The 26,802-nt window shown below is 40.4% G+C and overlaps 1 protein-coding gene across 7 annotated transcripts in view; it reads right to left on the bottom strand.

Moving 5' to 3' along the window:
* The window catches only part of CNTN4 (contactin 4), a 566,629-nt gene that overhangs the window by 486,359 nt on the left and 53,468 nt on the right, over positions 1–26,802 (bottom strand). For all 7 annotated transcript variants that reach the window (XM_060110875.1, XM_060110877.1, XM_060110876.1 and 4 more), the window contains one exon: positions 10,113–10,254. In XM_060110875.1, the coding sequence (XP_059966858.1) occupies positions 10,113–10,167 (55 nt within the window). In that variant the 5' untranslated portion in view covers positions 10,168–10,254. The remainder of the gene's footprint in view (positions 1–10,112; positions 10,255–26,802) is intronic.

Here is a 26,802-nt window from a genome sequence, read left to right as displayed (position 1 = left end):
CATGCCGTGGAGCGGCTGGGCCCATGAGCCATGGCCGCTTACCCCGCGCATCCGGAGCCTGTGCTCCGCAATGGGAGAGGCCGCAACAGTGAGAGGCCCACGTACCGCAAAAACAAAAAAACAAAAAAAAAACGTTAAATAAGAAGGGAATGGAAAAGCACATAGTAGATCCACAAAAGATGTCAGTTAAATTTATTCTTTCATTTACATCCTATTTATTGACTGCCTGCTCTGTGCCATGTACTATCCCATATACCTCTTAAAACCAATGAATAAAACAAATATTCCTACCTCTATAAAGTTTAAAATCTGCAAGGGGAAGCATTTACCTTATTCTTTGAATCAGCAACTTAGTGAATTTACATTTTGTACCTCTCCCATCTACACTTATCCCCAGTCAACTTCCCTTTGGGGCTACTAGCCAGGGTTTCTACTTCTACAGAGACAAGAAAAGGAGGGAATTATTCTCAGGTACAGTTATAAGTTAAGAATTAGTAGGTTAGTTCCTCTATCTTCAATGGCACTGCTATCCAACAGAAATATAGTGTGAGGCTCATATGTAGTTTTAAATTTTCTAGTACCTACATTAAAAGAAAGTAAAAACAAACTGGCAAAATAAATATGTTTTATTTAACCCAACATATTCATTTCAACATAATTGATATAAAAATTACTAATGAGGTATTTTATATTCCTTCTTTGCAGTAGGTTTCCCACATCCAAGGGCAGAAGTGCAGACACAGAAAAGAAAGCAATGTAAGGATGGACACAGACATGAGAGTGATGTATCTAATATGAGCCAAAGAAGGCCAAAGACTGCTGCCACAGCCAGAAGGTAGAAAGGAGCAAGGAAGAATTCTTCCCTAGAGTCTTCAGAGGGAGCATGACCCCACCAACATCGGATTTCAGACTTCTAGCCTAAGAATAGTGAGAGAATACATTTCTATTGTTTTAACCCACTCAGGTTAGCGGTAATCTGTTACAACAGCCCTAGGAAACTACTACAGATTCTGGTAACTCAGTTTGGACTGGCCACATTTCAAGGGTGCAATAGCCACATACGGCTAATTTGAGCACAATTTTTAAGTCTGTAGAGGAGCAGTCCTCTGTAGTCATTTTCCAAAACCTTGCTTTAGAAATGAGAACCTTTGAGATAAATCTTAATTGAGATCTGAAGGGGTGAGCCCTCTGCCTTAGAATCATTTCTTTCTGAAACAAAATAATCTGTTACCTTTCTTAAGGCAAAGGATTCTTGATTACTCTAAAAAGACAAAACATCCCAGCAATCCACTAGGGGTTTTGCAAAATAAGAAAACTATTTTTCTTTTATCTCTCTAAGCACAGAACTCACACCTTATTGTTCACCAAAATGATCAGTAATTGTACTCTAGCTGTAGGCTTAGGAGACATTCCTCCTTTATTTTCTGCTCTCCAAAGATGCTGCAACGTAATTCTATTTCCCTTTAAAATTAAGGAATAACATCTTTTTTTGCATTCATTACATCACAAAACAGAGAAAGAGCACAGGCCAATATCATACCTGTTAGTGGTTCACAGGCAAGGAAACAAGGCTCAGCAGAAAAATTAAATCATTTCAATACTCAGGACACCTCTTCAACATAAAAAGCCCTTCCTTTGTATCGTCAGGTATTCAATAAGTTGCCCTGAAAGCCAGACTGACTTGAGTAAAAAGGCAGCATATGTACCGGGGGAAGAGTAAACCACTGGGTTATGAATCAGAAAGCCTAAGTTCCAGCTGATGCCATTGATGTCAGGAATATAACCTTGAGCAGATCCCTGACCACTCAGATTCTCATAAGTAAAATTGGAATAATGACAATTTCTGCCTGACTTGTCTCTCAAGACCATCTACTATGACTCTCAAGCTTTTGGAAGTATCAGTCTCCTGGAGGGGGAACGTGACCTCACCTCCAGAGATTACGATTCTGTAGGTCTGGCCTGGGGCCCAGGAACCTGCATTTCTGATAAGTTACCGGCTGATGCTGCTCATCCATGGACTACATTTTGAGAACCACTGGTTTGTAGTATTTTACAAGATGGTAAGCCCCATGACGACAGGTACTATGTGTCAATAGATATCATAGCATAACTGTTAGAGACCCTGGCTTTTGAGCTGGATAGACCTGTATGAGCAGGACCTGTATGAGCTCTAATTCCTTGGGCAGGTCATGTAACTCCTTATCTAGGAAAAGGGTTGTTCTGAGGTTAAATGGGATATTGCATTCAAGAATGTGATACTACATCTGGCACAGAAATGTTCAATAGATGTTTACTCTTAATGTTATTATTGTACCTGTCTCTAGCCCTAACAGATTTGTTAAACAGACTGTTCAGCAAATATTATATAGACTAACAAGTACTAAACAAATTAAGGGCATTAGTAGGGTGGTGTGGGGCTACATCCTCATCAAACTCTGTTTTTGCTACAGATGAAATACATGGTTAACATCACCAATGGGAGTTTGGGAGGAGAGAAGAATGGAAAGGAGTCTGCTCGAGCCCACTCCATCACATGCATGAGGGTCTTCTATGTGCTCCTTTCTTTATCGTAGTTGTTTTGTTGTTTTTTTTAGCAAAATGCATTCAAAAAATCTTCCGTCATTTTTTTTTTTTTTTTTCCGGTACGCGGGCCTCTCACTGTTGTGGCCTCTCCCGTTGCGGAGCACAGGCTCTGGACGCGCAGGCTCAGTGGCCATGGCTCACGGGCCCAGCCGCTCCGCGGCACGTGGGATCTTCCCAGACCGGGGCACGAACCCGTGTCCCCTGCATCGGCAGGCGGACTCTCAACCACTGCGCCACCGGGGAAGCCCCTTCCGTCATTTTGAACCACCAGATCCTTCTTGTTTTAGAACCTCTAACTCTGCAACTTGGTAAATTTCTAGGAGGCCCATCATAGACACCTCCCCAGCTTTTTCCCAGTGCCAGGCCCCCAGATAGTTGGCTCCACTGGCACCTGTCCCAGGGGCCTTGCTGCCAGGAGCAGACCCTAAAAGTTGTGGCTGCTAAACATGCATATGGATGCCCCCTGGCTTGTTGCTGCTGGTGGTGATGATGATGATGATGGTGATATTAACAGCAAGTAACACTTAGTTCATGTTACTAAGCCAGACATCTTCCTAAGTGCTCTATACATATAAATAAGTTTAATCAATTTAGGTATTTATTTTTCAGAGAAGCTTATCATTATTATTATATCCCTATTTTATAGATGAGGTCACATCTGTAAAGGTGGGGGAAGGGCGACAAAGGTGCTATGAACTCTGCTTCAACCACTGAAGAAGAGCGAGACACCCGTGTGCTAAGAAGCTGATAGTGGTGGCATCAGCAGCAGCAGCAGTGCAAAGACAGAGATGATCTTTCACTTAGAGCTAAACTACATTCTTAGAGAGACGCACAATCCTAGCACTGGCAGGTCCTCCAATATGGGCTAAATGACTCAATGAATGACAGCTCACACTCAGTGTTGATTGCAAGGATCAGACACTGCATAAGTACAAAGAACATATACATGATCTCAATCCTCATAAACACCCCAATAAACACTTATTTTGTCCATTTTATATGTGGGGAAAAAAAAGCAACCCAAGACTTAGGGGGGGAAAATAGCTTCATCACACAGCTGATAAGTGGCAGATCTGTCTATTTCATTTCAAAACCCATGCTCTTAACTTCCAGATCCACTTCATCTCCAGGTGGTAGGAGATGCCACGGCTCTTCCTTCACCTGCCCTCAACCTCTGAGGCAGTATCATTGATCCCACATTTCAACCAAGCATTATCACATTAGCTGATGTTAAATGCATATAATGTTTGGATTTTTCACTTGTCTGTTTTTCGCCCCTCTTCCTAATTTATTTCATTCAACAGAGTTCAATCTTTTTTTTTTTAATACAACATGTCCCAGACTCTATCAGCAAGGGAGTTTTATTTATAGTTAAGACAACCAGGCTGGCTGAGCATGTCTAATGAAGCCATTAATGACTTTGCTTCAGGAGAGGTCTTAAATTGAATATTTCTAATAACTTTTGGTTTGTATCACTGCTACTATATGTCCATGCCAGTGGGGATATAAAATTGCTGCCAGTTTCTCTATTTACCTCAACATCCTTATTACTGATTAATATTTTCCCACCATGAAATGTATTTAAGTACTTAAATTGATATTCAAAGGGAGTTTTCCATTTGTTGTTTACTATTTTTGGGGTATACTTCTCCCTATTCTTTTCCTGAATTTTCTTCACTGGAGTCACTGCTGTTTAATCTAGTTATTAGCTTTCTTCTTGCTAAATCTTTCTACTACCTTGGCTTCATTTCATGGCCATGGTTTTGAGACAGCACAGAGAAATAGGAAATCCATTCTTTGGCTGCAGTCAGCACGACTGTAAATGCACTGGCCAGCCAGTTTCTTAGAAAGAGAAACAATAAAATAAAAATTCAGTACAGAACTAGGCTTTGCAGTAACTGCATGAAAACTGACATTTACTCAACTCTCCTTTGATCTTAATTGAACACTTGTTACTTTTGCAAAAACAGGCAGTACTAGGTTTAATATCTGTCTGGAATTGTGAATTATTTGAGAGTTGTCTGTTCTTCTATTTATTCTGGGGAAACATATGAGAGTCTTGAGAAGTGAAATACTGTTCCTGGCTGCTGTGCTGTGAGGCCAAGCTTTGAAACTCACTTCTGTGTTCTCTGCATTCTGGTGGGGCTATATGGGCATGATGTGGGGAGTGGGGGGATGTTTTAGGGCGGGTCCTGAGCTTTGCAGGAATGTTTGATTAAGGAGTAACTCGATAAGATTGTGCTTATCGAGTTCTACTATCAATATGAACAAATACTGGAGGTTCCTACTGTACATGTGTGCTCTCTGACCCTAGAATAAGCCAAAACCATCTATGGCCTACGTTAGTCTTAGTGATAAGACACTTCCTAAGCCTAAAATGCCTTCTGAGGACCACTGGGCAGTGTCTCCACATGCTCTGACTGTTGGTGGTGGCCCCTGGTTTGCATTTCTTACTGTCATAGATTCAAGCTACACCCCTGTGATTATTCAACCCAGGCCTCCTCCTTGCTCCAATTTTGAGAACACTCACTAATCCCAGAATACGCCTCACGTGAATGACACAGGACGCTTTCTGCCCTGCCCACCCCAGATGCAGCTGTAACAGCAGCAGAAATTTTGTGAACAGATCAACAAAATGCTTACATTTGGAGAAGATGTACTTTCCCAAAAAGAAATAACTGCTGAAGTTGGTAAACTGCACCACAGAGATGGGAATAAATTTAGCCTCTCTGAAACCAACATCTACTGAGACTACATCAAACATACATTTTTTTTTCACCCATTCACAGAGGGTTTTTAAATGTTTTCACACCTCTTGTTCCATATGAACATATGGACCAGCCATTTTATTCTTTTTCTCAAATCTGCCAATGTGAACAGAATCAGTAACACACGGTAAGGCATAGGATCTGTGGGAAATTTCGTATTAGATGAATACAGTTTCAGGCTTAGCTGTAACCCTTCAGCATATATATCTGCCTTTCAAATCACGTGTTTAGCTAGAACTATACATTCTTAGAGTTAGAAAGAACTTTAGGGACCATCTGTTCAACACTCTCATTGTACAGAGGTGTAAACTGAATCCCAGAGAGGCAAAAATGACTTATTAGCCACCCAGCAGCTGGCTAATAATAAAACTAGTAAATAGTAAAGCAAGTAAAAGACTAAAACTACCTGGTTGCAGGACCTGGATAATACTTCCAGGCATATCTATGTAGAGGCAGGCGTGCATGTACTCACATAAGTACTTACACGCATGTACACATATGGATCCACATCACAGTCAACACCTCAATCATCTCTGTCAAAACCATGTTTTCTGTCTGGTTTCATCCTAATTACTGATATGACCAATACTGGGCTGCTTTTCTGCTACTAATTGGTGTGTGCATGTTCTTGGTTTGGATTCCCCCAAAAGGAGAGCCTGAGAGAAGGACCTGGAAACAGTTTATTTGGAAGATAATTCTAGGAAGTAGGAGTGAGAAGGAGAAGGTAGAAGAGGGTACTGTGGGCAACGGGGTTTCAGTCTTGCTGGGCACCTCAAAGGAACTGTGTAGAATGTGCCTAGGTATTCTCCTTCTAAATGGCAGGCCCTGAGACCTTTATCTACTGATTCTCATGCCCCATTGTGTGAGGACTGCACTGAAGAAGAGAGTTAGTTTCTCATAGTTCCCCTTCCTTGTGACTTTAGAGAAAGGCTTGAAAAACAAAAATACAGAACAGGGACAGTCAACCCAGCTGTGGTTGAAAGCAGAAATGGGCAAGGGGATTGGGAGATTAGGATTGACATATATACATTAATATGTATAAAATGGATAACTAATAAGAACCTGCTGTATAAAAAAATAAAAACAAAACAAACAAAAAAAAGAAATGGGCAAGGGCGTGCTGCACCAAGAACAACTGATACACAGTTCAAGGCACAATAACCACTTTTATCACTTCATATATTTCTATCTAATTTAAACAACACAGTTGTATGTATTAGCCTCAGAGGTGGCTGGTTCACTGCCTTAACATGAAAGGGACTATAGAATGCCTTGTGTCCAGAGTACAGTTTCAAATTGGAGACTGGGTCTCTCTCTCCTTTCTGGTCAGTAGGCAGCATTTGTTCATTTGACATATGTTTATTTATTTAGTGAATGGCGCTATGTACTAGGCATTTTGAAGATGCTGGGCATACAGCAGTGAACTAAAAAGATAGAAATGCCTGCCTTAACAAAGCTTCAGTCTGGTCAGGAAAGACATTTCACATAAAGACAAAACTTACAGTTATTCATATATTGATAAGAACTCTGAAGAAAAATAAAATAAGAAGAGGGGTATAAAATGTTGGTGAAAAGAATTATTGCTGGGCTTCCCTGGTGGCGCAGTGGTTGAGAGTCCGCCTGCCGATGCAGGGGACACGGGTTCGTGCCCCGGTCTGGGAAGATCCCACATGCCGCGGAGCGGCTGGGCCCGTGAGCCATGGCCGCTGAGCCTGCACGTCCGGAGCCTGTGCTCCACAATGGGAGAGGCCACAACAGTGAGAGGCCCGCGTACCACAAAAAAAAAAAAAAAAAAAAAAGAATTATTGCTTTTTTATTTTATTTTATTTATTTACTGTGGTCAATAAAAGCTTACCAATTAGGTGGCATTTGAGCACAGATCTCAAGAAGGCTAGAGAGCAACTGATGGGAACATACAGGGCAACAGCATTATTGGAAAAAGTCAGTAGAAAGATCCTAAGGTCTACTTACTTGGCACTGTGTCTAATAACAAATAAACACTAAGTGCTTGAAACAGACTTCGCAACCTTGTGGGCTAGGAACAGCCTCTCCCCGGAAGACCACTTTGATTTGTTTCATACAGCCTTTTTATTTTTATTTTAAAATTAATTTGAGTTGGTTGGCAGTGTTAAATAATTAGGAGATTTATTAATAAAAACTCAAAAAACTGGGAGACCTGGCATATAGGACCAGAGCAGTGCACTGGTTGGTACTTTAATGGGACATGTTTGGTCCAGTTTTCTGCAGTCACCAGCCTTCCCTCTTGTCAGCGGGAGTCACTTTTCCTTTAAGAATGTTTCATTCATTTGTTAGCTTCCTTGCTCTTCTAGGTAGTTGGGTTATGTGTTCATAACTGTTCATAACTCAACTGTTACTGTGTTCATCAGTAGTTTTTTCTGTCTTCTAATTAGTGTCAGAGACTGAGTCTAGCTTTGGTAAGAGAGAACATTTCCATTGTTCCATAAATTACTAATCAATTCCTTAAATGATTAGCAAACCTTTCAAGGTGCATCCCTTGCATGAGGAACCTGTTTATATATTTGGATCTTCTATCTTATTTAGGGAAAAAGATCAGGAAAAAGCATATTTGAGATTCACTAATTATGATAAACATAATAGACATAAATTATTTTCCTTGTCAAAAACTCACCAAGAAATATATGACTAAGGAAGTATAGAAAAGGAAAAGAATGAATAGTTAAAGAAATCTGTTCAAAATTCAGTGTCGAGTGCTATGTAAATTAATAAAATCAAGACAAATAGCAAGAAAACAAAAACATTAATTAAAGCTTGACTTTACTTCCACTGAAGGAGGCATATGGTAAGGGAATATTAATGCCATGTAAACCAGTTCACAAAAAAGACTCACCAAAAAATCAATATACTGATTTCCTACAAAAAACTAAGTGAATAAAAAAAGACACAGATACACATCTTGGGTGAAAATTCTGAGTTTTTCAAAACACCACTGAGGAGATTAATGGCTTCCTTGATTTTCAACCCTTTAATTTCTGATATCTACTCAGCACAGTGAGTTAAATAAACACATTGCTTTGGTCAAACACTGAGAAATCGATTCATTATGTTATGCTTTAGAGAATATGTTTCTCCCAGAGTCAAGAGAAGTTAGAGCCAGCTTATCTCAGTTGAGGACTTTGGGGAGGGTCAAGGGTCATGAAAAGACTGGAGAAAAAGAAATGAGGCACAGAGCCTGAGGCACTGGCTTGGGGAGGGGGCGGAGATAAAGCTCCTGACCAGATGAGGGAGAAAAGTAATAGTTCTAAAAGAGACAGCTAGATGCCAACATGTCCATGATCAGGGAATGGCGAGGATGCTATGAACCTAACTAAGGCAAGAAGTTTAGGATTTGAAGGTAGGGCATTCTAAAGTTTGTAAGTGGATGGGGGTTTACATTTAGAAAAACGCAGGAAGAGTGAAAACCAAAACTTAAAGAGTACATTTGCAACCGTTTACTGGACAAATCGACAAGACAGTCACAAGGCTGTATAGTGAGCTGGTCAAAACTATGGAATCTGGAGTTAGTCAGCTTTGGGTTGGAACCTTATTTTCTCTACCACCTCCTGGCTTGGTGATCTTGGGTGAGTTTCTTAACTTCTTAATGCTTCAGTAAAAATATTAATAATAATAGTGACAAAAGTAAAAATAAAGAGTAAATACTTCCTAGTGATCATGAGACAATGAAATAAAAGTACATGGAGTGCTTAGCACAGTACCTGGCATGAATAAGTGATCCATACATGTAAGCACTACCGTTACTACCTTTAATTACTCAACAATTGCACATAATCTGCCGTATCAAGCTGTTGGTCAATATAGCTATAGAACGCAGCTAATAGAGTTCTGTGTCTGTCTTGCTTAGGAGTATATTCACAGATATTAACACAGAGCTGTCTCCTTGTAAAATACTCAGTAACATTATTTGAATGAATGCATGAATCAAGGTCATGATGATCCAAAAAGTTATTTTTTGTTTTATGTTATAAAAACACAGATATATTCCAGGTGTCCTTCTTGGACTTGACACTCTGAATAACAAAGCAGGCGAACTAGACTCATTTCAAAAAGACCTGGAAAGACACCCACCATCCCAAACTGGAAACCAACTCTCAGTGCACGCTGGAATTAGGCAGCATCAACAATGAGTTATGTATGTCAGCTGGTAGGCTCCTATCTTCTAGAAAACCAAGAAAGTAATAAATAGCATGTTTGAACTTTTTAAAGCCCTTGTCTAGCAGGTGACCATGAAAGTATGGTAAAAGCCTTGTGTCTATGCTTTCTGGCTCCTGCTAAGCTATAGGTGTATTGACATGAAAAAGAAAGTATCAAAAGACAGAGTGATACCAACAAAGACATTGAAAGAGTCACCCAGATACACTTCCATACAATGACATCAAAGTAGGCAATACTCTGTATTATCAGTTTTATTGCCCAATATCTCTGTGCAGTTGAGCACTGGAATGAGCAAAAATAACAACTTTCAAACTAAATAATGGCTCAAACAACTCTAAAAGGACCAGACAGACAGGTGAAACACCAATGTCTAGCTTTGGATACAACACCATGGAAAGAGGCACTAAAAGACTATCGGGAAACAGTATTCAGAAGTGTCAGCAAATGCTAGTCATAGTAGCGCGCACTCTTACGATTTTATCATCACCATCTAAAGTGAAGGCCCGCTTTTGAATTAGTGTGAAATACAGTGGCATTTTTAAATCAAAAAGTTCTAAAATGACACTCTACCTGCAAGGCACAACATGAATGACTGCAGCACCAGCAGTTCCCATGGCAACCTCATCTTCAGTTTCTGAGGTCAAAGGAGTTTCAAGTCCAATAACAAGTGAATAAAATAGCTGTTTCTTTTAAGTTGCATTCAACCTTTAATCTGTGGGAGAGAAGAGACATTACAATGAGATTTGGGAATACTTCTCCTTGTGCTCTCTGAAAATTTATCTTTAGTTGAGTACAAATAAAAATGACTTCTGGAAAACTACTCTTGAAGAAGAGAAAGCATGTTAAATTTTGAATATGAAGCAAATATGGCTCCTTTCCTTCTTCCCAATAATACCTGGGTAGAGACTGAAGCTGGTAGGTCCCTGTGGCTACTGAGTACAGGTAAGAACAGCTTCTGATCAGATGTGAACCAACCCTTTCCAGTCCCTTAGTTTCCAGGCCCTGTTCTTATTTATTTTCCAATTAATAATACACCCAAAATAGTGAATAGAGAAGAAATTCCACTGAACAAAACAGGGCTAGCATTGGTGGACTTTAAGGAGAAATTCTGAAGTCTTAGAATGGAGTTACATGTGTGAAAAATTATAACTACCCCATCAATTCAAACATTTTTTCCCCCAATGCTCCATGTTTCATCCCCAAAATGCAACAGAAATGTGCAGCTCCAGTGCCTACAGAGAAAAATCCTACTAAGTATGAGTAGCTGTCTACTAGGTTCTTTTGGACAAATCTAGAGCATGAGTAAGAAGAGTCATTCTTCCGTTAGCCAGGAATCTTAAAACAGGAGAACTCCGTGGTGAAGAGAGGCTGCTTGTTCTGTGTACGATATACAAAGCAGGTAAGCAGATGGGTGAAGCAGGCAGCATTCATGGGCCCTTGGGAGAGCAAGGGTACATCCTGTCTGAAGGGGCAGGCACCCCCCCAGCTCATGCTGATGGCTAACATGTGGGGCACAGACCTAGGGTTGCAGGAGCACTTACAACTTTTCAAAGAAAAGTTGAAAATATTATTGTATTTTGAAAATCTCCCAAGTTTTAAATGTTGGAAACCACTTCAAAAGATTCTTTTAAAACATTGAGGGAGCCAAACACCACCAAATTGTCTTCAGGTGCCACAGTTTTGCAACATGACCTCAGTGAAACAGAACTAACACTGTGCTTGGCTTGCTCTCATCCACTCATCCCTTCTCCCATCCATCCTGTGAGCCAGCCATGGATTTATGCATCTAAGGAGTGCCTTTTGCTTGCCAGACACTAGTGAGGCAGCGGACCTGCCAAAATGGAGATCCCAGCTGTATGTAGCCATAAGAATCTCCTATTCCAGTGGGGTCAGTTACCTGCAGTTTCATAAAACTGCAACACAACACGCCATTTTGAAGGAAGGAGGACAGTTTCTGGACTTCATAAAGGAGATGAGCTCCTACTGGTGTTTGAAAGATGAGAATGATGCTTCTTCCTATTCATCATTTAACCAAATAAGGGAGAAATCTAGGAAAGCAGAAGACACACTCTGTTTATAGCTTGGGCGGTAACCAGTTGCCAGGTCCTGGTTATGTACCCCACCCCGTCTCTCTCCCAAGGTTGTTTCAAAAGAAACGTCCTGGTTAAGTACATGAAACCTCTTTGAAAACCACACAGCACCATACGAATGCTAGATATGATTATTATTGTAGCCCTGATAGTTTTTAAGCTGATGATAACCTGGGTCTTCTGCTCTCACTGCCATTTACCAGGAAAACACTGAGCGAACACAGGTTTACATGAGAGCATGGATCAACATGGACTAACATGAGCTCCTCAATCAAGGGCTCTTAGCATTAATTGACACCACGTGGTCACTCAGAAGCCTTTATGTTTACCATGAAGCGAACAGAAAGTGAAGAACCATCATTAGAGAACTCGTCTTTCTTTAGCATCCTTAAATAGCTCAGTTTCTGATTAAGCCAGACTAGATATGCTGTAAAGACAAAAGGGACTCTTAACTTCTGATGTGCTGATGTGGCTGAAAAGTGGGCCGTGCCTCTAACTGGATATGTTCAGATACTCTTCTGACATGCATGGTGATTAGGCCATTTTAGATAAACAGGATGTGCTGATCAATGAAAACTATTAATGTCTTTAGCAAATGATCAGGGTATTAATAATTAATTTTGCGACGGAAATGTCATCTCAGACCAGCGGATTGATCTATGTTGTTAAGCAGTTTCTTGAAGCAATTAAAATTAGCTTAGAAAATGTATCCAATTACACCATAAAGATTTAATTCAAGATAGGATGTTATTTACAGTGTGTGTTCTGTTAAGAGCTGTAGATTTTTAAGGATGAAGGATTTCAAGAACCCGACTGGCATTTATTTACATCCAGGTAGGTAAGGCTCACATTCACTAATCAGAAATAATGGGGTCGTTGATGGTAATTCGTCTAGTGGGCAGTCGTAACCAGAGCACAGGGTTTTCTGAAGGGAGCTGAAGATTGATGAATCTCATGTGGGACTGTGGTGCAGGATACAAAGTTTCATAATTTCCATTTTTCTGCCAGAACCAGAAAGCAAGCTGTGGGATGAGGCGAGAGTTATGGCAGTAATAGATCTCCCCTGCAGCCTGGAGCTCTCTCTGGTTTACCCTAAGGTGGCTGTAGGAAAAGGTAGTGTACTCAGCACTAACTGTGGGACCTTGACCAAGAATTAGACTCGTAAATCCTGAGGAGGGGGCCACACAATGAAACAGGACTGGGTTGCTTTCTCTGGCTGAGCCAGAAGGATATGAATAATTGAGAATCCCACAGTTTATCTGTACACATTGCTCCACAGCAAAACTCCTCCAGCCTCCAACACTTCAAACAATTCTTATATAGCAAGACTCATGCTAAAGAACTCAGTCTAAAGTGTGTAAGACAAATCATGATTTAGTTCTTCCTTAAAAAATCTTGCTTTCCAAGAATCTACATGCAGGGTCTCATCACATAATGACTGCTTTTAGCACTTTGCTAAATTAAAATTCTGCTGGTATCCAAATGCTCTAATTCTGCTCAACAAATAAGCAGGTGTGCTTACTGGGGGCAGGGACAATGCTAGGGGTGGAGGTGCAGAGGTGATGGAGGTAAGAGCCCTGTCCTCAAGGAGCTCACTGTTTACTTGGCGAGAAAGGCGATTAAACCAGGCATTATATTTCTGTGGGATTCACGTAATAAGTCTATTAAGGACAAGGTGCTAAGGATGCTAAAGGAACATCACCTAACTGAGCCAGGGTGTGGGGTAGGGCAGGGGCTTCAAGAATGCTCTCCAAAGGTGCTAACAGTTCGAACTGTGTCTTAAAGGATAAATAAGAGGGAGGAAGGAAATTCTAAGCCAAGTGACAAGGGCAATTGACAGGCATGAGAATTTAGAGAATCTTCAAGTTACTGCAACACAAGAAAATGGAAGGAGCACAATGGGCGGACTCACACCTGTGCTCTAATCTTGGCCCTACATTCTCCAGCTGTGTGGCTCATCTGTAAGATCACAAGAATACCCATCATCCAGGCTTACTGTAAGGATTAGTGAGAGGGTATGGAAGGCACCAAGGTCAGGGCCTTGACACTTAGTAGCCACCCTTGCTAAACATAGTACAGCACTGCCTAAGCCAGGTATCTGATCCCCAAACAGCCTTGAATGTATATGAAAGAGTTTGGACCTGAATCTGAAGACTAGGAGAGGGTGGAAATAACTTTAAACAGGGGGAAGTTCTGAATAAACTTGGTTTCCCTGTATGGGGATCTGCTTTACATGCAATCCCCAGAAACAGAGAATACCTCTTTTCCCCATTGCTTGTCTCCTCTGCTCAACAGGTGAACTCTAATTATGAAGTATTCTTCCAATATTCACCACATTTTTCAAAACCTCATGGCATTAAGACAGAGTGGGAAAACACTGGATTTGGAATTAAGTGAATTGAGTTATTTCTTCTTGGTTTTGCCACTGGTTATCAATTTTGGGGAAGCCACAACCTTTGTAAACATATTTGCTTATCTATAGTTTGGGACTCATACCATGAGCCCTATCTTTCTCACACGTGGTTGTAAGATTTAAGTGATCTATGTTTTGAAAGTGAATATCAATTATTCTTATTGTGTAGATTCTAATTCAAATCCCCTCCGAGATTTTAAACTTTACAAAGGTAGTAATATTTGTTTTTTCATAGGTATTTAAGAGGCTCATGGAGAATTACATGGCACAGAGCAGGCAGTCAATAAATAGTATGTAAATGAAAGAATAAATTTAACATCTTTCATGGATCTACTACGTACTTTTTACATTCCCTTCTTTTTTTTTTTTTTTTTTTTTTTGCAGTACGTGGGCATCTCACTGCTGTGGCCTCTCCCGTTGCGGAGCACAGGCTCCGGACGCGCAGGCTCAGCAGCCATGGCTCACGGGCCTAGCCGCTCTGCAGCATGTGGGATCTTCCCGGACCGGGGCACGAACCCGTGTCCCCTGCACCGGCAGGTGGACTCTCAACCACTGCGCCACCAGGGAAGCCCTACATTCCCTTCTTATTTAACCTTCATCACAACCCTGGAGGTCAGGTATCACTAATCCTCTTTAAAATTATAATCTTGGAAATTAGACTATGAATGGAACTTGTTCAAGGTCAAACATCTAGAAATCATCAGAGCAGTATTCAGATCTAGGTCTTCATACTTCAAGTACTGTGCTCTTTTCTACCACAGCAACAGAAATGTAAATAAAGCAATGTGTCTTTAAAGGGGTGACATAAAGTTCTGGTGGTAACCCTTCTAACTCTGCTTTTCATGTTGTGCTTCTGCAGAATAGAAGCCAGATACCAGGGAGGAGAGGTACAGAATCTGCATAATATTCATAACGCAAAGTAGAGCATGGATTTCAGAGCTGAGCCCTTGTCAGAGGACTGCATTTCACTAGTGTGAATTCAGAACTCCTTGTGAGAGCACAGCTGGGAATGCTTCTTTCCCTCTAAATGTAAGAACAACAGGAACATTTGTTTTCTTCCTAATTATTATTTAGGATGCAGCCATTCTTAAGGCAAGAATTTTAAAAAGGATCATCCACAGTTCCCAGTGTATAGTTGAGCATTTTCTAACTCTACAATTAACTAATAAGCGGTGCAGTCAATCATAATGGCAAGGAAGCAGTGAGCAGAACTGAAAGCAGGAGACACATTCAGCTTCCTCAGAAAGCAACCTGACAATCATTTCAAGGGAAAACGGCATATAGTCAAATCTTAATATTCAGTCAGTCAACAGATATTTATTGAGTGCTCATTATTCAAATGGTAATATGCAGAATGCAAAGAGTCAAGGTCAAGGCCTCTGCCCACAAAAGGATGACAACTCAGCTGGGTAGAAAAGATTACTGACTATATAACCTAGTTTATATGCCAACTTAGGGGTACAAATAAACTATACTTTCTATCCTTATGGTATCTGGTCTACAGGTTCTTCTTGGATAATGAAAATTCACAGCAATCAAATTAGCTTAATAGACTTTCTCCTTGTACCAGCTTTTTACTCTATCTTCTACAAGAAACATATTTCCATGTCTATTTCCTTGAGGTCTTCCCTACTTCAGTGGAGACTGAAATAAGTAGTCTGCCAGGAATGTGAAAAAATATGTGTTGCTTGGTTTCTCTTTGGATTGCTTGTCCCAAGCATCTGAAAGTATTAAGAGGACAGTGTAAAGAAGATATAAAAGGGACTGGATAATACATTTGGAAAACTGCACTTATTAACCAACAGGTAGGCACACATGAGATGGAATTCCTTATGTAGATGGTACCCAGCTACTCAGTGGCTGACTGGGACTCTATTTCCATCATAAGATATTATAGAGGACTTTGAGGACAGAGGGTCAGCTAAATGGGGACAATTAACCCCATTTTTAAAGGCTTTCTAGGCAAAATGGTGTCTGCCACTTGTAGCAATTCTAACCAGAAATATGATGATTACATTAAGACACACTCTGGCATAAAAGCCAGCTAGCCAACATCTTATCAACTCAGTCACTGAAGGATATCTTTTAGACATTCTGAGAGCCAAAAGAATTCTACACACTATTTATAAAAATCCCATATTAAAGTTTCTTAGAATATATATGCACTACCACTTTCTCAACAAATTTTCTCCTTATAAAACCTTATTCTCCTTTGATGTTAGACCTTTACACTTTGCTACTCAGGAGACCATCTTAAAAACAAGAACTGAAGTCATTGCAATAATTAAAGTGTGTTATTTCAAAAGATCACTGGATTGAGATTCAGAACAACTGGGTTCGTAGCTCAGTGCTGTTATTTACTTGCTGGGCAAGTTTCTTTACCAATAAAAGTGGTCTGGATCAGCCTGTTTCTAAAAATCGTTTAAGTCCTGTTGCATCATTACATCGGAAAAACGATGTATATTCAAAAGACTTAATTCAATAAATGAATGGTGGTCACTCTGCCTTTGTCATTACCAATTAGACATCTCACAATTTCTCAGATGATATCCCCTTCTCATGCGTCAAAGTTGTCTGAGATACACTGCTTTTAAGTTCTATGTATGGTGCCGTTACTGCAATGTAATCCCAGGCCACAAATACATATTCACCATTCATAGTCTCCACCAGGTAATCACTTACCGTACTACTTTCCAAAGCTGTATTTAATTTTTACTTTTATTAAAGCAATACATAAACATAGCTTAAATACCTACTCCTACTCCCCTCAGATAACTGCTTCCCAAGGAAAATAGGTTGCCTTTCTGATATGTATCGCAATCTTCACAAAAAAAATGCTTATAATACTATATCTTGATTTGGGGGTCTTATGTATTATTAGCTTCTCTTATGGATGACAGTAATTCAGCTTTCTCATATAATCACTCCCAATGACAGTCACACATACACAACACACACACAAACACCTGGTTCCACTGTTGTCCAAATTTAGTTACATCATTTAATTTGGTTAATAATTTTTCAACTGAGTCCCAGAGTAAACTGCTTATGTTTCCTTTCTGTAATAGTTGGGTTTTTTAAGACTTAATAATTTCCTCTTTATTTGCTAAGTATATATTACAGATTCATTCTAAACATTCTACCATATCTAATGCTTTCATTATGTTCAAACACACTTTGTAGCCCATCAGCTTTTTTTTTTTTTTTTTTTTTTTTTGCGGTATGTGGGCCTCTCACTGTTGTGGCCTCTCCCGTTGCGGAGCACAGGCTCCGGATGCGCAGGCCCAGCGGCCATGGCTCACGGGCCCAGCCGCTCCGCGGCATATGGGATCCTCCCAGACCGGGGCACGAACCCGTATCCCCTGCATCGGCAGGCGGACTCTTAACCACTGCGCCACCAGGGAGGCCCCGCCCATCAGCTTTAATAAGTACTTATATAGGACATGTAGATAATGAACACTTTTACATTTCAGTTGAAAAACAAACAGATATGGTTCGTGTTCTAGCACCCTTTAGATGAAAACAGAAAAGCCTTGCATTCAAAGATATAATTAAATATATTATGCAATTATTCATATATGAAACTTACATATTTGTGAGTTTCCAATACAACAGATGTAATTAAAAAGCAACATAAAAGGATATGTGATTAAACAACGTTGGAGGCAAAGTAATGGTAGAATGTAATATGAAATAACTCAGGAGATGATAAATAATAGATATCCCTTACGAAGCACTTATTATGTAGTAGTCCCTTATTAAGTATTAACACATATACTCTTTAACACTTTAAGTAGACAACAATATCATTTTAAAGGTTAAGTATGTTGTCTTTAGTTAGAGCTGAGAAGTAATGGAGATAGGACATAAACTCTGAATATATTCCCCAGAAGTTTACTGAAGTATATTTTACATACACTGATAGGCATTCTTTTTAGTGTAAAGTTTAATGAGATTTCAAAAATGTATGTAGTCATATCACTACTATACCACCAAGATGTAGAATATTTCCATCACCCTAGAAAGCAACCCTAAAAGTTTAACTTCAGAGTATAGATCCATTCTTCTGAAATTCTCCCAAATAGTTATAACACAGGCTTATTAACTGTAGTATGTATAAGATACATGTTTTTTCTTCCTCTTATTTAGACTGCTTCTCTGATACTTCATCTTCCCTTTAGAATATCATTCCCATATTAGTATACTCTCAGTACAACAGAAATGAGAACAAAAGTAGACCATAGCAGAAGACAGGAAAAGACACGGCACCTCCATGGCCCCTTCCCAGGGAAAGCACTGCTAACTGAGCATGGCACCTTCTCCCACTTAGCCCAAGGGCAGTCCCATAATCTTTTCCAGGTAGCATTTCAAGCAGGCACAACAAAATCAATACGGTTTATAAGTAACATAAAAACTTATTTGCCTTCCCTATGGTGGTTGAAAACATCAGCTTTAGAATCACACAAGCCAGCTTTAAATCCCAGCTCTACCATTTAGATGTTGTCCTTGGGCAAGTCATTTAACCTAGGTTAGTCTTACTTTTCTCTTCAGCAAAGTGACGGTGATGATTCAGGGTTGTTGAAAGGAATATAAGAGAAAATCTCTTTAGTTGGATTCTGCTAAAAAAGTTGAGCATGGCTTTGAGAAGGTAAACTTGTTGGGAAAAGAAGGGGGACAAGCAGTGGAAGCACCTGGCTTCAGGAGACACATGGATGCAGGAAGCTCACTGTGACAAAGGGGAAAAACCCATGACCCATTGCATTCCCTCCTGAGCATCAGAGCAGAGTGCGTGGAGGAACCTGGGGAATTTGGGGGTGGGGGAAATGACATTTCCCAGAGACGCCAGTCTTAGTCTTGCTTTCTGGGTAATGGGAAGTAAACTCTGCAAACTTTTTTAAGGCTGCTACCAACAGAGCAGGAAAGAAGCATTCTTAGCAATCATCTCACGTTTGTTTTCCTTCTGCCCACTGGTGTGCTGCAGAGTGCCAATTCTGCTAAACTCCCACATAAATCACTGGTAATGAAGCATGTTGCACATACAGACAGCAACAGGCATTTTTTAATCACCTAAACCAAAGAAGAGCTAAAGGTAAGCACAAAACACTCTAATACCTAATATATTAGGTGTCAGATTTAAAGTGGAAAGAACCATGTGACTTTCAGAGCTTTTACTTGGATGCACTTAGTGGGGAAGTAAAGCTACCAGTATATTCATCACTATGCACAGCTTGCTGATTGCTTGGACAGCCAAATCAGATAGGTGGTAGCCTAAAAAAGAGTCTGTACCTACTTAATCAGAAGTAGAAATAAGACTGCAAACATAAATGCACAAATTATGACAGGCTATAAAAAATAAACAGGCTAAAATCATTTATCCTCTGTACTTCACTCACAAATTATTAACTAAATTTCTACTAATTGACATGCCACATGATACAGAAGTGAATAAGACACACAAAGTCTGCCCTCATGGAGCTTATTTTATTCTACTGGCGGTATAAATAACACAGTGCTCTAGGGGGGCTTGTAACAGTGGACAACCAGGTAAGTGTGTCAGTAAGAATCAAGAGTGTATATGACCTTTGGAAACAGACCTACATTCAAATCTTGGTTTTCTATATCCAATGCCTGAAATGTTTTGGAAAAGTTATTTGGATGCTCCAATTTTTTGTCTATAAGATGGAGACTGCCATCTACATCAGAAGTGTATAGGGAAAGTATGTGAGCTAATGCATGTAAAATGGTTAGCACTCTAAGACAGTCTTAACATGGACTTTGTCTTACCTAGGGGAAGCTTAGAAGTCTAAGTGGAGTGTGGGACATGAAACTACCCTACTCTTTAGTGAAGTGGTAAAACAGGATTTATATTCATAGCCTGCCATCTCACGAAATGGTAAACAAATTGTACATTCTAGATCCTTGCTATTATTTATAGAAATAAATATATTGGAACATTATCTAAATAAAATTTGATGAATAAACACAGTATGTTAGACCCTTGATGTCACAGTAGACAAAGTCCTGTTGTCATGGAGTTTGCATTCTAGTGCACTTTCCAGTTTATCTGCCCATGGAACTCATTTTCTTGAAGAATAAGCTAAATTCCTATAGGCACACCTCGGCATCATTGTCATTTGGTCTAGGACTGCATGCAGATGATAGGACGTTTCCAGATCATCTGACAAACTCTTTTGAATTCTTCTTTGGTATCGAATAGTTTTCCAGAAATCCACTGCATATTATACAAAACTATTTAAGCAAGTGCTTGCCTCCGTTTTCTTCTTTTCTTTTATTTTTTTGCACCCTGATCTGTATCTCAGGCATGAAAGATGATAGAGAGAGAAAACGACAAGCTTTTTTCTTGAGTACATACTACATCTGTTACTATCCAAAGATTTTACATGAACTATGTAATCCTCACAGTAACTTGAAGAGGTAGGTATATCATTATTCCCGTTTGTCAAAGAAGAAAGTGAGGCTTGGAGAGGCAAGTGAGTCAGTTACTTCTTTGGTATTCCTTCCACTGCTTTCTCTTAGACCTGTAAGTGGCTAACTTCTTCTCAGCATATTGTATCAGGGCGGATAGTGGTGATATTCCAAAAGAAAAATAGAGGCTGGTAAACCTGTGTGTGAAGGATGCCTTTCTCTGCATTGGTGGGGATATGTCATCATCAGATACAAACTAATGAGACTGAATTATTGCATATGGATCCAGAATCATTAGCATGCCAAGGGACACTTTCCCGCCTTATAAGAACAGCAGAAATTGCAAATGTGACAGTTTAAAAAAATGTTTTTATAGCCCTTATCAATGCATGGTTATTCATCAGTTAGTTTAATAGTCAAAATAGGTAGAAAGTCATCAGTGTGCTCTTTGTTTAATCAGGCTGACTTAGGCCAAATTGAGCAAACATTAGTTGGTTCTCAGGGAATGAGATTTCAGGCCTGGCCTGTCACATATAGAGCAGATGTCCCTGTAGTTCTGGGTGTGAGATGAGCACATGCGGCCAATCTACTTTAACCATTCTACTTATGTTCTTATTTAAAATGTGATAGAGTGATCATTTCCAGTTATAAAGTGGCTTTTATCTGAGAATCTCCAAAGGACAGTGTATTAAGTCTACACTGTTTGGGATGAGGGTTAGGTTCCAGTATTATAATTTTTAGGCAGGGAAACTGAGGTATAAAAGAGTATAGGGAGTATACAATACTTAGCAAATTAAGAATAAATACATGCGTCTTTGTCTAAAGCTAAGACTCGGGGGAAAAGAATAATTTGACATGAGGAAACTTAGCCAACTCCCTCTTAACCAAGTGATCAAGGCTGACATCACCAGTGCCAATTCATATTGGCCTCAAGTCCCCTCTGCCATGGAGCACTGAGGGGGACAAAGTATTCGTGTGTGGTCTCCTTGCAAAGAATGCCTAAGCTCAGTGTGATCATGAGAAAACACCAGACAGTTGAGTAAGGTGCTAGAACATAACTGACCAGCAGTCTTCAAAAGTGTCAAGATCACCAAAGGAAAGACTAAGGAATTGTCATGAATTAAAGGACAGTACAAAGAAATGAATATTGCAAACAAGGTGGGAGTTTGGATTAGATCTTGGAAGAGAAAGAGGACATTAGTAGAAAAACTGGTGAACTTTAAATAAGGCTTGCCGTTTCATTAACTGAATGGTACCAATGTCACTTTTCTGCTTTTGATCACTATATTATGGCCATGTAAGATGTTAACACTAGGAAAACCGGAGTGAAAAGGAACTCTGTAGCCCTTTTTGTAACTTTCCTATAATTATTTCAAAATAAAGCTAATACTGCATCAACTATTTCCTAGCCTGAGAGTAAAATTTTGAAAAAAAAATCCATTTTTGGTTTTTATAACAGTGGATTTATCCTCCTTGAAAGATATGTGCACACATAATGCCAGTTTAGACGTTATATTTAGGTACGCCACATCACTTCTAGAGAAAGTTCAATGATCATTAAAGTGTGCTCACAGGAGACACATTGGTCAGGGGAAAAATGATGTAGGAAAAAAAAAAATGTCTGGATGCCCAGGCTGCAATCCATCTTGACAATACTGACTTTCTTCCAATTTAATTGAAATTAGACTGCTGAACAGACAAGTTAAGGTATGAAGAAAAAAGTTTACTCTGCTTTTCTTAATGAAGAAAAAATAAAGCCAGAATTCTTTACTTCTTGTATGCTAAAAACACAACACCCAGGTTTTCCCTAAACTTTTAATTTAGTATCACTGTGAGCTCTTTGCAATGACATGTGAGATCTATGTAAAGAGACAAAAGTATGAAGATGGGAATACTTGTAATACTATATCATATTTTTTTCATGACATCAAACTTCCTCCCTAAATTAGCAGTCTAGGTCTGCTGTTGGTAAAACAAAATGTAGCAATTCTATTTACCTATGGAAACTAAGACATAGTTGAATTATCTATGAAAACATTTTTGAGAATATAATTCTAGTAAGTGATAACTTCAACTCTGAGGTTATTTCAGAGATGAGGCAAACAACAAAAGAATGATCTAAATAGTTGTAGTTACTTAGGAAAATTCAAGTCCATGACCTATGTTAAAGTGTATTCCTGCACACAGTTCAAGTTTTTATATTATTGCCTCCCAGCCCTTCACTTACTACACCTCAGCTGCAAGTTTCAGGAAAGTATTTTCAAGTGTAGGAAGAAACTTGATGAACTATGTCCTCCTGCTGCCTACGTGTATATTACTGTAAGTATATGTAAGTTCTCATCTGACCCTCGCTAGCATCACATTTCAGGCTCAGACTGTACCTCAAGTTACCTTAGAGAAGCTCTGCTAGAGGAAAACCAAAAACTACTTGGGAACCAGGAATCTTGAAGGATGAGAAAGGATAACCTGCATAAATACAATGAAATAGCCTTCCAAGTGTCTAGCTGAGTGCAAGAAGGCAGATTTTCCTAATCAAAAATGAATATTTTTGTATGTACTTTAACTATGTTCCTAGCTCACAGTAAGCCCTCAAGTGGGGCGGTAGCAATGGTAGTGGAAATGCATCAGGTTGTAATGACAGACTTGTGTTACTTCAAAGCTCTGGCACCAATTCCGCCCAAGAGATGCTACTTTCTCCTGAGTTCACACAATGGAGGAATGAGTCTGGAGCCACGATGAGCATGCTCAGAGAAACCAGGAAAATAATCAAGAGGAGAAATGTATTGCTTCTGTTTTGTTGATATTAATAGGGACTCCAAGGAAGCCCCTCTTTGATCCGAATCCCCAAAACCTTAACCCATGGCTTTGTCCCACTACTTTTTAACAACTGATCCTCCATTAAAACCACAGAACTCCACAGACCCTTCAGTTTGGACGTTAGAAGTTGCATTTCTGAGAGTAAGACGCGGAGATCACCTTCCTCCCCACGGATACACCAGAAATACAGCTACACGTGGAACAACTCCTACAGAACACCTACTGAACGCTGGCAGAAGACCCCAGACCTCCCAAAAGGCAAGAAACTCCCCACATACCTGGGTAGGGCAAAGCGGAGAGATTCCCGCACAGAGGGGCAGGGCCGAGCGGCACTCACCAGCCGGAAAGGATTGTCTGCTCCCCCGCCGGGGCGGGCGGCGCTGGAGCTGAGGCTCGGGCTTCGGTCAGAGCGCAGGGAGAGGACTGGGGCTGGCGGCGAGAACTCAGCCTGAAGGGGGCTAATGTGCCACAGCTAGCCGGGAGGGAATCCGGGAAAACTCTGGAGCTGCCGAAGAGGCAGGAGACTTTTTCTTCCCTCTTGGTTTCCTGGTGCGCGAGGAGAGGGGATTAAGAGCGCCGCGTAAAGGAGCTCCAGAGACGGGCGCGAGTCGCGGCTGAAAGCGCGGAGCACAGAGACGGGCGTGGGACGCTGGGGCTGCTGCTGCCGCCGCCAAGAAGCCTGTGTGCGAGCGCAGGTCACTGTCCACACCGCCCTTCCGGGAGCCTGTGCAGCCTGCCACTGCCGGGGTCCCGGGATCCAGGGGCGGCTTCCCTGGGAGAACGCACGGCACGCCTCGGGCTGGTGCAACATCACGCCGACCTCTGCCGCTGCAGGCTCGCCCCGCACTCCGTCCCCCTACCTCCCGCCCGGCCTGAGTGAGCCAGAGTCCCCGAAGAGGCTGCTCCTTTAACCCTGTCCTGTCTGAGCGAAGAACAGACGCCCTCCAGCGACCTACACGCAGAGGCGGGGCCAAATCCAAAGCTGAGACCCAGGAGCTGTGAGAACAAAGAAGAGAAAGGGAAGCCTCTCCCAGCAGCCTCAGAAGCAGCGGATTAAAGCTCCACAATCAACTTGATGTACCTTGCATCTGTGGAATACATGAATAGACAACAAATCATCCCAAATTGAGGAGCCAGGAGTCAGTGCTGTGCCTCTGAGGTGGGAGAGCCAACTTCAGGACACTGGTCCACAAGAGACCTCCCAGCTCCACACAATATCAAACAGCGAAAATCTTCCAGAGATCTCCATCTCAACAGCAGCACCCAGCTTCACTCAACAACCAGCAAGCTATAGTGCTGGACACCCTATGCCAAACAACTAGCAAGACAGGAACACAACGCCACCCATTAGCAGAGAGGTGGCCTAAAATCATAAAAAGTCTGCAGACACCCCAAAACACACCACCAGACGTGGACCTGCCCACCAGAAAGACAAGATCCAGCCTCATCCACCAGAACACAGGCACTAGTCCCCTCCACCAGGAAGCCTACACAACCCACTAAACCAACCTTAGCCACTGGGGACAGACACCAAAAACAACGGGAACTACGAACCTGCAGCCTGCAAAAAGGAGACCCCAAACACAGTAACATAAGCAAAATGAGAAGACAGAAAAACACACAGCAGGAGAAGGAGCAAGATAAAAACCCACCAGACCTAACAAATGAAGAGGTAATAGGCAGTCTACCTGAAAAAGAATTCAGAATAATGATGGTAAAGATGATCCAAAATCTTGGAAATAGAATAGACAAAATGCAAGAAACAGTTAACAAGGACCTAGAAGAACTAAAGATGAATCAAGCATCGATTAAAAACACAATAAATGAAATAAAAAATACTCTAGATGGGATCAATAGCAGAATAACTGAGGCAGAAGAACGGATAAGTGACGTGGAAGATAAAATAGTGGAAATAACTGCTGCACAGCAAAATAAAGAAAAAAGAATGAAAAGAACAGAGGACAGTCTCAGAGACCTCTGGGACAACATTAAACGCACCAACATTCGAATTATAGGGGTTCCAGAAGAAGAAGAGAAAAAGAAAGGGACTGAGAAAATATTTGAAGAGATTATAGTTGAAAACTTCCCTAATATGGGAAAGGAAATAGTTAATCAAGTCCAGGAGGCACAGAGAGTCCCATACAGAATAAATCCAAGGAGAAATACACCAAGACACATATTAATCAAACTGTCAAAAATTAAACACAAAGAAATCATATTAAAAGCAGCAAGGCAAAAACAACAAATAACACACAAGGGAATCCCCATCAGGATAACAGCTGATCTCTCAGCAGAAACTCTACAAGCCAGAAGGGAGTGGCAGGACATAATTAAAGTGATGAAGGAGAAAAACCTGCAACCAAGATTACTCTACCCAGCAAGGATCTCATTCAGATTTGATGGAGAAATTAAAACCTTTACAGACAAGCAAAAGCTGAGAGAGTTCAGCACCACCAAACCAGCTTTACAACAAATGCTAAAGGAACTTCTCTAGGCAAGAAACACAACAGAAGGAAAAGAACTACAATAATGAACCCAAAACAATTAAGAAAATGGGAATAGGAACATACATATCAATAATTACCTTAAATGTAAATGGACTAAATGCTCCCACCAAAAGACACAGACTGGCTGAATGGATACAAAAACAAGACCCATATATATGCTGTCTACAAGAGACCCACTTCAGATCTAGAGACACATACAGACTGAAAGTAAGGGGATGGAAAAAGATATTCCATGCAAATGGAAACCAAAAGAAAGCTGGAGTAGCAATTCTCATATCAGACAAAATAGACTTTAAAATAAAGACTACTAGAAGAGACAAAGAAGGACACTACATAATGATCAAGGGATCAATCCAAGAAGAAGATATAACAATTGTAAATATTTATGCACCCAACATAGGAGCACCTCAATACATAAGGGAAATATTAACAGCCATAAAAGGAGAAATCGACAGTAACACAATCATAGTAGGGGACTTTAACACCCCACTTTCACCAATGGATAGGTCATCCAAAATGAAAATAAATAAGGAAACACAAGCTTTAAATGATACATTAAACAAGATGGACTTAATTGATATTTATAGGACATTCCATCCAAAAACAACAGAATACACATTTTTCTCAAGTGCTCATGGAACATTCTCCAGGATAGATCATATCTTGGGTCACAAATCAAGCCTTGGTAAATTTAAGAAAACTGAAATTGTATCAAGTATCTTTTCCGACCACAATGCTATGAGACTAGATATCAATTACAGGAAAAGAGCTGTAAAACATACAAACACATGGAGGCTAAACAACACACTACTTAATAACGAAGTGATCACTGAAGAAATCAAAGAGGAAATTAAAAAATACCTAGAAACAAATGACAATGGAGACACGACGACCCAAAACCTATGGGATGCAGCAAAAGCAGTTCTAAGAGGGAAGTTTATGGCAATACAATCCCACCTTAAGAAACAGGAAACATCTCGAATAAACAACCTAACCTTGCACCTAAA

The sequence above is a fragment of the Mesoplodon densirostris genome, chromosome 10 (assembly GCF_025265405.1).
Source record: "Mesoplodon densirostris isolate mMesDen1 chromosome 10, mMesDen1 primary haplotype, whole genome shotgun sequence".
NCBI classification, from domain to species: domain Eukaryota; kingdom Metazoa; phylum Chordata; class Mammalia; order Artiodactyla; family Ziphiidae; genus Mesoplodon; species Mesoplodon densirostris.
The sequence above is the reverse complement of the archived record's forward strand: the minus strand, read 5'-3'. Positions and strand labels throughout refer to the sequence as shown.